Source organism: Macaca thibetana, chromosome 11 (genome assembly GCF_024542745.1).
Source record: "Macaca thibetana thibetana isolate TM-01 chromosome 11, ASM2454274v1, whole genome shotgun sequence".
Taxonomy (NCBI): domain Eukaryota; kingdom Metazoa; phylum Chordata; class Mammalia; order Primates; family Cercopithecidae; genus Macaca; species Macaca thibetana.
In genome coordinates, this window is record NC_065588.1 from 96,952,028 (window position 1) to 96,964,856 (window position 12,829).

The 12,829-nt window shown below is 35.7% G+C and overlaps 1 protein-coding gene across 3 annotated transcripts in view; it reads left to right on the forward strand.

Moving 5' to 3' along the window:
* GAS2L3 (growth arrest specific 2 like 3) overlaps window positions 1-12,829 on the forward strand; it is a 55,408-nt gene that overhangs the window by 23,095 nt on the left and 19,484 nt on the right. For all 3 annotated transcript variants that reach the window (XM_050746807.1, XM_050746805.1, XM_050746806.1), the window contains 2 exons: window positions 4,419-4,587; window positions 5,693-5,808. In XM_050746807.1, the coding sequence (XP_050602764.1) occupies window positions 4,419-4,587; window positions 5,693-5,808 (285 nt within the window). The remainder of the gene's footprint in view (window positions 1-4,418; window positions 4,588-5,692; window positions 5,809-12,829) is intronic.

A 12,829-nucleotide genomic window follows, 5' to 3' on the forward strand; every position in this document is an offset into this window, starting at 1 on the left:
AGAATTGATCAAATGGTGAAGAACAGCCCTGCATGTGACCCTGTTGTCCACCTTCTATACTCTGCAGCTATAATCTCCTACTCTACTAATAGAGTTCCATCATACTTTTCCTTTTGGGACTGGGGAGTCCATGACTGTCTCTCAAAAGGTCTTATTCTTCCCCTTTGGGTCCTCTCACATCCACTGGCATTTGCTCAGAACTCTGTTATTACTCAAAATCATTTGTGAGCTGATTACTTCTGTTCATCCCCTTTTTATCCAAGTCTCAGGAATGTCATTAGTTTCTTATCATTTATTTTCTTGATTCCTTATAGAGTATTTTTATTGCTGCCACATTGCCCATGTTTTTCCTTATCTCTACACTAATGGACATTTATATTTTGTTAACATGGTAGATTCTTTCATAGTTTGTGTAATGGTTTCATAAAATCTTCTCTGATCCAGATTCCAAGATCTGTCTTTATTGATTTTTTTTTTCCCAAGACTATCCTCCCTTCACATGTCTCATGGAGGTTTTTGCTGCTGAATGTAAGGACTTCCCAGGATTTCCACCTCTTTCTCTGCCAATTATGTTAGACAGTTACTTGGTTATTAACTGTCTTACAGAGAGGAGACATCCAGTGAATAGTTGTTATTAATTGACGTCTTACTAATTTAATAGTTTAAGATATTTCTTGCCATTCATCTGTGTCCTTCATTCTGATTAATAAATAAACATTAATAAATAAACATATAGTATAAATATAAACATATAGTATAAAAGCATATAGTATAAAAGCCAATGGACAATAGTATATGACCTTTCTGGGGTCATAGTCCCATTTGAAAATCTGACAAAGGCTATGAAATCACTCTCTGTGAAAAGGCCCATTTGTACATAGGCATAAAATTTTGCCTAAATGTAAGTAAGTGCAAGTACCTAAGTTAATCTGTAGAGTACCCATGAATTAAATATCTCTTAATGACAATATGGCAGCTTTCAGCATGCTTGAGAACAATCTTCATACATGCAGTTTTTGTTAATGTCTAACTTTTAATAGTAACTTCTACTGACTAGCCCAGGTTATGACTAAAGTCGTCTGCTTGCAATAATAGGAAAATCCAACATGTACTCTTCTCTCTAATGTGACAAGAAGTAAAAATGACTTTTTAAAAAATGTTAGCGTCTCCATTTTCATACATGATTTAAAAAACCACCCTCTTAATTTATGCTCTTCTTTCCTTGACAAACATTTACATCTGCTCTGCTTTTTTTCAGCTCAACCAGATGGTTAATGGACAAATAACATATTCCATTGACTGTCAAATACAATTGATTGTAAGATACATTTTGATTTTGATGGTACAGAGTCATTTGCTAATATCTATTCCTCAATTATTGAACAAATATGTTTGAATACTATGTGCTAAGCATTACATTGAGTCCGAAGATTATAATAGAAATAAGATATGCTTATAAAGGGAAGAATTAGTAAAGCGTTACTGTACTTCCTTGGAAATAATTTTAAGAGAATTCAGGGAAATAAATAATATCGTTTTCCTATTCATAGGATCCTCATATATTTAGGAATTCATTTCCCAATCCCTACCCTAATTCCTGAAATAAATATCCCTTAAATAACTTACATTTCTTTTTTGTCTTTGACAGGGTTTTTAAATTTACTTTTATTTTATTTTATTTTTTATTTTTTATTAGATTTCCCTACCCCTGCATGCCTCTTGAGTTTATTCACTTTCTTTGTTTGCCTTGGGGTTTAAAAAAAAACTTCTTTATTTCTCAACATAGGAGATTGGAAGTAGTTTCCCCCGCTCCCCGCCACCAATTTGTGTGCGTTACCTATAGAATTGCTATGACTTTTTATCTGATATAGTAAGACTTGTCTCAAATGAACCTCAATACACTTAATACATTTTAAGGGGAAAATGGTCTACATTTAAAAATCAAGAAAGGACTAGATTCACTTGGTATTCCTTTTACTTACAGTTCTTTTTTAAAAGTTTGGTTTTAAAAAAAAAATTAAAGCCATCACAGACTACAGAGTAGTTAAGTGTAGTACAGAGAAATTTGTTTGCCTGAACCATTTGAGAGGAAGTGACGACTCTAATGCTCTATTACCTCTGAATATTTTAGTGTGTATTTCTCAAAAACAAGGACATCTTCCTACACAACCACAATGAAATAATCAGAATCAGGATATTAATGCTGCTGCAGTACTACCATTTAATACGCAGGCCACTTTCAAGTGTTGCCAGTTGTCTCAATAATAACCATTTCAGAATTATGTGTTGCATTTAGTTTTCATGTCTCTTTAGTCTTCATTAGGCTGGAACAGTATCTCAGTCTTTGCTTGTCTTTAATTACCTTGATAATTTTGAATATTTCAGACCACTAATTTTGTAGAATGTCCCTCAATTTGGATTTGTTTGATGTTTTTTCATGACTAAACTCAGGTTATGCATCTTGGGCAGGAATTTTTCTCATTGCATCCTATCAGGTGGCATATGATTTTGATTTGTCCTGTTATTGATAAAGTTCACCTCCATCATTTGGTTCTGATGCTGTCTGTCAGGTTTCTGAACTGTAAAATTACTCTTTTTCCCTTTGTAGTATTTTGTGTGCAGGTACTTCGAGACTATGTAAAAATCCCATTCTTGTCAAAATTTCAGTGTATTCATTTATATCTGTGTTAACTCATAGTTTCCTATTTTATTCAGTGTGGTATAATCCATTTCTGTTATTTATCTCAATGCTCAAATTGCCCTCAGTTCAGCCAGTAGAAGTCCCTTCATGCTGGCTTAAGTGTCCTTTTGGCGTTCTTTGAGAGGTTCTTTGCTTTCAGATAAGAGATATTTGAATTCAACACCAAAGGATTCATTCTTGCTTCTCTCATTCTATATTTGCATCTGTCTTCAGTGAGAAGATTGGCTCCCATTTGATAAATCCTCATGTGTGTTACTGTTCTCTCATTATTGCTGCCACCCACACCCTGGGTAGATGCTTAGCTCACTTGGACTCTGACACTCTGTATTGGGACATTCCCTCTTTGCACCTGTTAGATGCCCTCTTTATCCTACTCAGGGTCTGACATCTTGCACAGGGCTGTCTCCATACCTGGATGCCCACTCACCTCACTCAAGCTCTGACTCTCCATTCCAAGCCACCCCACTCTTGGAATCTCCTATGCATTTCACTTAGGCTCTAATAATATTCCTTTCTAAGTTGTTCAGTAAGGAGAAGGACAAGAGGTATTTATGTCTGTTTTAAAAAGTGACTTCATAATGACTTGATTACTTCTTTTACAATCTGAAGAATTGATACAGCCTTTTCTATAATCTTACATTAAAGAATCTCTAATTGTATTTCAAAATTTTGCAAGTGTTTATTATAACATCTATAAAATTACAAAATTTATAGAGTGTCAGTTTTTATTCTAAACTGTGAATTGGCCAGGTAGTATTTCATGCTCTGTGGGCCAGTAGGCAAAATTGAGATATTATGCAGTGACTTATATAACAGCCATTTTAAAATGTAAAAACTATTCTTAGCTTCTGGGCTTACAAAATCAGGTGAGACAAGATTTGCCCCATGGACTATAGTTTGCTACCCACTTGTTTTAAACTAAACTACTTGGACATTTTTTAAAAAGATAACACTGTTATTATGATTTGAAGCTTACAAAATGCCATTTATGCTTCATTCATTCATTTATTCAACAAATGTTTATTGAGTCTCTGCTATCTGCTAGGCCCAATGCCAGATGCTACAAAGGTGTATTTTATAAGGCAGGAATCAGTAACCCATCTTACAGCTAAGATATTAAGACTCTGGTCAAGTAACTTGTTAAACTTAAGCTAACAAGTGAAGGCAAAATATTATTTGTTGAATTGTACCCTCTTGCTTCAATAGTAGAATCCATTCATTAATTTGGGGTTTTCTTACATTGACCACAATATTGAATATTGAAAATGCCTTGGCTGGGCGCAGTGGCTCGTGCCTGTAATCCCAGCACTTTGGGGAGTCTGAAGCGGAAGGATCGCTTGAGCCCAGGAGTTCAAGACCATCCTGGGCAACATAGGACGACCACATCTCTGCAATACATAAAATTAAAAACTTAGCTGGGTGTGGTGGCATGTGCCTGTGTTCTCAGCTACTTGGGAGGCTGAGGTGGGAGGATTGCTTGAGCCTGGGAGTCGAGGCTGCAGTAAACCATGATTGCATCACTGCACTGTAGCCTGGGCAGCAGAACAGGACTAACACGTTGCTTCTAATTTATATATTTGCTGTGAGCTACAGCAGCTTTTTATATGTGTCTATTATGTATGATTTATGCTTCATCATTTAAATATTGATGTGGATTATGATGACTTTTAGCAAAGGTTTTATTCATTCAGTTGATTGATTTTTTTTTTTTCGTTAGGTATGGTTTGGAGAAGATCTGCCTCTAAGTCCTCGGAGTCCTCTGACCCCCAGACATGGACCAGGATTGGCTAATGTTTGTCAGTATGATGAGTGGATAGCTGTGAGGCATGAAGCCACTCTGTTGCCCATGCAAGAAGATCTATCAATCTGGTTATCTGGTTTATTAGGTGATGCTTGAAACAATACCCCAAATTGTATTATCTTATTCAGTATGCATTTATTGAGAGCCTTACTCTTTGTCAAGGAGTGATTGTTACAGATGCTGGGGATACTCTAGTGAATGAAGTATTCAGTGCCCTTGCTTTCACCAAAGTTACATTTCAGCTGGGGAAATACTCTGATTCACCCTGAACCTTGGGTCTTGAATAGTAGGAAATTTGAGATTTAACCGAAGAGGTCAATAAACTTTGAATAATGAACATTTTCATTGTTAATATTAAAATCATCTTTAAAAAGTGTATTGATCTTTTTTTTTTTTTTTTTTACTGATTCACCCCCCTCACCCCCGACCTGCCTTAGTCTTGTATAAGCCATGAACTTTGAGTGAAATATATACTGTAGATAAAATGATTACAATTTCTGAGGCATTGAAGGATAGAGGCATATGAAACCTAGGAGGAAGTGTCAGGTTGGAGAATGTCTGGCATCATATTTTTTACTCTATTAGAGAATATGATGAATGCTTTAAACTTTCTCCCCAGAAAAATTTTACTTTAAATAATTTTATGTGGAATTCTTAAGTTTTCATGAAAAAGAGTATCTTAAATGATATAGCCCTTCCAAGATAATAAAATACCAAATATTATCTGTATTTGTCTATTATCAGTTTGATGGATAATGTTTAGAGTTTATTATGTAATAATAATGTTTTTAAAGAAGATAATCTAGAAGTAAAACGTTAGTATTCCCTGGGTATTTGTTATGGTATTGTCTTTAATTTTAAAATTGGAACCAAGTCCATCTTATTTATAGAGACTATTATTCTTGTGCAAGGAATATTAATACGCAGTGAATTTATTTCAAATTAAATAAAATCGATGTCAATTTTCTATATTTTTTCTGTACTTCTACATTACAGATATTTTTGTTTCAGTATCATTAAGTTAACTTGCCATTATTTGCTATTTTAACTGTACCTTCTAAGAGTATTTAAGAGTCTGATCTGATATTTTTCTAGTGTTTTGCTGTAATCTGATTCTACTTAATTAATTTTAACCATATTGTTTGAATTTATGTTTCTAGAAGAATCTTAACTTTGAAATATGTTTTTAGGTATTAAAGTTAAGGCAGAAAAATTATTGGAAGAACTTGATAATGGAGTACTACTATGTCAACTGATTGATGTTCTTCAAAACATGGTGAAAACATGCAACTCTGAAGAATCAGGGGTAAGTAAATGTTTGACACTGTTGATTTTATGTCTTGGTACCTATTAATTTATGTATATTTCTTATCTCTAGGAGGTTGTAGACTTCCATGCCAACTGGCTATGAGATGTTGAATAATTTACTTAACCCTTTTCGAGATCTGGAAAAATGTTCTCTTTCATAAAATGACATTAACAGTTACCTTAGGATTTATTTGTGAGAGTTCAGTCAAATTAAATGAGTGAATGTACAGATGGTGTCTAACATAGTGCTTGATGCATAGTCAATCCAGCTCTTCTTGAGAACATTAACATAACTTCCTTTTAGAATTGTTGTGAGGGTTACTGATGGACATTTGGGTTGATTCCAAGTCTTTGCTATTGTGAATAGTGCCGCAATAAACATATGTGTGCATGTGTCTTTATAGCAGCATGATTTATAATCCTTTGCGTATATACCCAGTAATGGGATGGCTGGGTCATATGGTACATCTAGTTCTAGATCCTTGAGGAATCTCCATACTGTTTTCCATAATGGTTGAACTAGTTTACAATCCCACCAACAGTGTAAAAGTGTTCCTATTTCTCCACATCCTCTCCAGCACCTGTTGTTTCCTGACTTTTTAATGATCGCCATTCTAACTGGTGTGAGATGGTATCTCATTGTGGTTTTGATTTGCATTTCTCTGATGGCCAGTGATGATGAGCATTTTTTCATGTGTCTGTTGGCTGTATGAATGTCTTCTTTTGAGAAATGTCTGTTCATATCCTTTGCCCACTTTTTGATGGTGTTGTTTGTTTTTATCTTGTAAATTTGTTTGAGTTCTTTGTAGGTTCTGGATATTAGCCCTTTGTTAGATGAGTAGATTGCAAAAATTTTCTCCCATTCTGGATTAAGAAAATGTGGCACATATACACCATGGAATACTATGCAGCCATAAAAAAGGATGAGTTTGTGTCCTTTGTAGGGACATGGATGCAGCTGGAAACCATCATTCTTAGCAAACTATCACAAGAACAGAAAACCAAACACCGCATGTTCTCACTCATAGGTGGGAACTGAACAATGAGATCACTTGGACTCGGGAAGGGGAACATCACACACCGGGGCCTATCATGAGGCGGGGGGAGGGGGGAGGGATTGCATTGGGAGTTATACCTGATGTAAATGACGAGTTGATGGGTGCTGACGAGTTGATGGTTGCAGAACACCAACATGGCACAAGTATACATATGTAACAAACCTGCATGTTATGCACATGTACCCTAGAACTTAAAGTATAATAATAATAATAATAAATAAAAAAGAAAAAAAAAAAAAGAATTGTTGTGAGGGTTAAATGGGAAAAGAGCTTGTGATGGTTCCTGGCACACAAGTAGCAGCTGCTATTATTATTTTCTTCTTTATATATTTTCCATATATTGTGTTGGTGGTAAATTCTATAAATATTGATTGGATAAATAATAAATGTTTTTAGACAGTGTTCATTCGTTAGCCCTGAAGTCATGATTTGAAGTCGGTAAGGTTTCCTCTCTTTTCATCAAATGTAGGTATTCTCAAGAGTTTGGAGTCTGCAAATTTACACACAGTTGGTGGAAATATAAGGGAGTATCATCATTCTAGGGGACAGTGGATGATATGTGTGTGTGTATATATGTATCACTGAAAATAAGGTATATCTTGTAAAAATATTTTGTGGGTACATACTAGGTGTGTATATTTATGGGGTACATGAGATACTTTGATACAGGCATGCAATAAGTAATAATCATTGTGGAAAATAGGATATCCATTCCCTCAAGTATTTATTCTTTGTGTTACAAGCAATCCAATTGTACTCTTTTAGTTATTTTTAAATGTACAATTAAATTATTATTGACTGTAGTCACCCTGTTGTACTATCAAATACTAGGTATTATTAATTCTTTCTAACTATATTTTTTGCACCCTTAAACATCTCCACTTCCCCCACCTCCCACAATCCTTCCCAGCCTCTGCTAAGCGTCCTTCTACTATCTCCATGAGTTCAGTTGTTGATTTTTAGCACCCACAAATAATTGAGAACATGTGATGTTTGTCTTTCTGTGCCTGTTGTATTTCACTTAGCATAATGACCTCCAGTTCTATCCTGTTACAAATAACAGGATCTCAGTCTTTTTTATAGCTCTATGATACTCCATTGTATATATGTGCCACCTTTTCTTTACCTGTTCATCTGTTGATGGACATTTAGGTTGATTCCAAATCTTGGCTATTGAGAACAGTGCTTCAGCAAACATAGGAGTGCAGATAATCTCTTTAATCTACTGATTTCCTTTCTGTTGGGTATATACCCAGTGGGTTGTTGGGTCATATGGTAGCTCTATTTTTAGTTTTTTGAGGAACCTTCAAACTGTTCTCCATAGTAGCTGTAGTAATTTATATTACCACCAGCAGTGTATGAGGGTTCCCTTTTCTCCACATCTTTGCCAGCATTTGTTATTGTTTGTCTTTTGGATGAAAGCCATTTTAATTGGGGTGAGATGATATCTCATTGTAGTTTTGATTTGCATTTCTTTGATATCAGTGATGTTGAGCACCTTTTCTTATATCTGTTTGCCATTTGTGTGTCTTTTGAGAAATGTCTATTCAAATCTTTTGCCCATTTTTAAATTGGATTATTAGATTTTATCCTACAGAGTTGTTTGAGCTCCTTATATATTCTACTTAATAATCCGTTGTCAGATGGATTGTTTGCAGATATTTTCTCCCATTCTATGGGTTGCTCTTCAATGTGTTGTTTCCTTTACTGTGCAGAAGCTTTTTAACGTGATGTGATCCTATTTATTTTTGATTTGGTTGCTTCTGCTTGTGGGGTATTACTTATGAAGTTTTTGCCCAGACCAATGTCAAGGAGAGTTTTCCCAATGTTTTCTTGTAACAGTTGCATAGTACGAGGTCTTAGATTTAAGTATTTAATCCATTTTTATTTCATTTTTATATATGGTGAGAGACAGGGTTGGTCAAGTTTCATTCTTCTGCATGTGAATACCCAGTTTTCCCAGCAGATTTTATTGAAGAGACTGTCCTTTCTCCAATCTCTGTTCCTAGCACCTTTGTTATAAGTGAGTTCACTACAGTTATCTGGATTTATTTCTGAGTTTTCTTTTCTGTTCCATTGGTCTGTGTCTCTTTATGCCAGTACCATACTGTTTTGGTTGAAGTCAGGTAATGTGATTCCTCCAATTTTGTTCTTTTTACTCAGGATAGTTTTGACTATTCTCAGTCTTTTGTGATTCCATATAAATTTTAGGATCTTTTTTCCATTTCTATGAAGAATGCCGTTGTTATTTTGGTAAGGATTGCATTGAGTCTGTAGATTGCTTTGAGTAGTATGACCATTTTAACAATATTGATTCTTCCAATCCATGCACATGGAATATTTTACCATTTTTTGGTGCCCTCTTCAATTTTTCATTAGTGTTTTATTGTAGAGATATTTCACTTCTTAGCTTAAGTTAATTCCTAGGTATTTAATTTTATTTGTGACTGTTGTAAATGGGATTACTTTTTATTTCTTTTTCAGATTGTTGGCATACAAATGCTACAGATTTTTGTATGTTGATTTTGTGTCCTGAAACTTTACTGAATTTGTTTCTCAGCTCTAATGGTTTTTTTTGTGTGTGGGGGGGTCTTTAGGTTTTTCTAAATACAAGATCATATCATCTGCAAACAAGAATATTTGACATCTTCCTTTCCAGTTCGGATGCCAAATCTTTCTTTCTCTTGTCTGATTACTCTAGCTAGGACTTCCAGAATCGTGTTGAATAACAGTGATGAAAGTGGGCATCCTTGTTGTGGTCCAGACCTTAGAGGAAAGGCTTTCAGTTTTTCCTCATTTGGTATGATACTAGCTGTGGGTCTGTCATCATATGGCTTTTATTATGCTGAGGTGTGTTCCTTCTATACCCAGTTTCTTTAGGGTTTTTATCACAAAGGGATTTAAATTTTATCAAATGCTTTTTCAACATCAATTGAAATGATATATATGGTTTTTATACTTCATTTCGTTGATAGATGTATCACACTGATTGATTTGCACATGTTGAAACATCGTCGCATCCCTGCGATAAATCCCAATTGGTCATGATGAATAATTTTTTAAATGTATTGTTGAATTCAGTTTGCTAGTATTTTGTTGAGGATTTTTGCATCAATATTCATCAGAAATATTGGTCTGTTGTCTTCATTTTTTAATATGTCTTTGTCTGGTTTTGGTATAATACTGGCCTCATAGAATGAGTTTGGAAGTAATCCCTCCTCTTCTGTTTTTCAGAATAGTTTGAGTAGGACTGCTATTAGTTCTTCTTCAAATGTTTGGTAGAATTCAGCAGTGAAGCACTCGGGTCCCAGGCTTTTCTTTACTGGGAGGCTTTTTATTACAGCTTTGATCTTGTTACTTGTTATTGGTCTGTTCAGGTTTTGTTGTCATACAGTTGCTCAGTATAATCCTTTAAATTTCTGTGGTATCAGTTGTAATGTCTCCTTTTTCATCTCTGATTTTATTTGTGTCTTCTCTCTTTTTTCTTAGTCTGACTTAAGGTCTGTCAATTTTATTTATCCTTTCAAAAAACCAACTTTAAGTTTTGTTTATCTTTTGTTATTGTTTTTGTCATTTCAATTTCATTTATTTCTGTTCTGATCTTCATTATTTCTTTTCTTGTACTAATTTCGAGTTGATTTGCACTTGTTTTTTTAGTTCTTTAAGATGCATTGTTAGGTTATTTATTTTAAGTTTTTCTTCTTTTTTGATGTGGACACTTACAGCTATAAATTTACCTCTTAATACTGCTTTCACTGTATCCCATAGGTTTTGGTATTTGTGTTTTCATTATTTTTTTCAAGAAAATTTTTCAATTTTCTTCTTAATTTCCTCATTGACCCACTGGTGTCAGTCATTCAGGAGCATATTGTTTAATTTCCATGTGTTTATATTGTTTCCAAAATTACTCTTGTTATGGATTTCTAGTTTTATTCCATTATGGTCATTTTCAGGTTTTAAAAAATATTTTAGGAGTTGTTTTGTAACCTAACATATGATCTATGCTTGAGAATGATCCACCTGCTAAGGAGATTAAAGCAGCTGCTGAATGAGATGTTCTGTAAATATCTGTTAGGTCTATTTGTTCTATAGTGAAGATTAAGTCTGATGTGTCTTTTCTGATTTTCTATCTGGAAGATCTGAGCAATGCCGAAAGTGGGGTTTTGAAGTCTCCATCTATTACTGTATTGGAGTCTCTCTCTCTCTTTAGCTGTAATAATATTTGCTTTATTTATCTGAGTGCTCTAGCATTGGGTCCATATATATTTACAATTTTTATATCCTCTTGCTGAATTGACCTCTTTATCATTATATAATGACCTTCTTTGTCTCTTCTTTGTCTTAGAATTCATTTTGTCTGATATAAATATAGCTACTCCTGTTTTTCGGGTTTCCCATTGGCATGGAGTATCTTTTTCCATCCCTTTATTTTCAGTCTATATGTGTTTTTATGGGTGAAGAGTGTTTCCTGGAGACAACAGAAAATTGGGTCTTGCTTTTTCATCCATTCAGCTACTTTGTGTCTCTTGATTGGAGAATTTAATCTATTTACATTCAGTGTTATAATTGATAAATAAGGGCTTACTCCTGCCATTTTGTTGTTTTCTGGTTGTTTTTTGGTCGGCTCCTTCTTTCCTTCCTTCCTGTCTTTTAGTGAAGCTGATTTTCTCTGGTGGTATGCTTTAATTTCTTACTTTCTATTTTTCATGTATCTGTTGTATGTTTTTTGATTTGAGGTTACCATGAGGCTTGCAAATAATATCTTATAACCCATTATTTTAAACTGATTGCATAAGCAAAAGAACTATTAATAGCAAGGGATATTGTCACAGAGCTTCCCAAACCTAGAGAAAGATATCAATATTCAAGTACAAGAAAGTTATAAAACACTAGCAGATTTAACCAAAGAACACTACCTCAAGGCATTTAATAAACTCCTAAAGGTCAAGGATAAAGAACTCACTTTAGCATTTCTTGTAGGATGGTCTGGTGTGGATGAAATCCTTCAGCTTTTGTTGTCTGGGAAAGTCTTTATTTCTCCTTCATGCTTAAAGGATCCTAAAAGCAGCAAGAGAAAAGAAACAAATAATATACAATGGAGTCATGTTCCCCCAGGCCCTGGTTGGGTCCGGAGATGCTGTCTGGGAGCCAGAGATTGAAGTCTTAAACCTTAGAAATTTACCTGATATTACTGTTTTACTGCAGCTAAGCCAGCACTCAAACCACAAGTCAAAGTCCTTCCCACTCTTTCTTCCTCTTTTTATGGGCAGAGGAGCCTCTCCCTGTGGCTACTACCACCACTGGCCCCTGTGGGTTTCTGCCAGGCCACTGCCAGTAGAACCCAAGGGCTCTTTAGTCAGCTTGTGGTGAATGGTGCCAGGCCTGGGACTCACCCTTCAAGGCAGTGGCCTCCCCTCTGGCCCAGGCCAGGTCCAGAAATGCTGACCAAGAGCCGAGGCCTAAAGCTGGGGACTCCTCAGAGCTTGCTTGGTGCTCTACCCCACTGTGTCTGAGTTGGTCCCTAAGGCACAAGACAGAGTCAGCTTTACTTTTCCCCTTGCCTTTCTCAAACAGGAGGAGTCTTTCATTGTAGCCACCAAAACTGGGAATGTATTCAGTCCCACCTGAAGCAAGTATGTCTGACAGCCCAACGCCCATGGCGTGTTACCTGGGTATCACTGCTGGTTATTCAGGGCCCAAGGGTTCTTTACTCAGCAGGTGATGAATCCTGATAGGTCACCATTGTGACAAGGCAGCACTGAGTTCAGCGTAAAGTCCTCCAGTTGCTGTGCTGTCTGTCTTCCAAGTGCACAGCTTTCTCTGCACCTTGTGGCTGCTGCCAGGGGTTGGGGGAGGTGGTGCAAGCACACGCTTAGCCTGGTTGATGTCTCAGTAGGTCATATGCTCCTCCCCTCTGGTCCACTGGCTCTGAGTCCATCTCAGCACTGGGCTTGCCTAGGA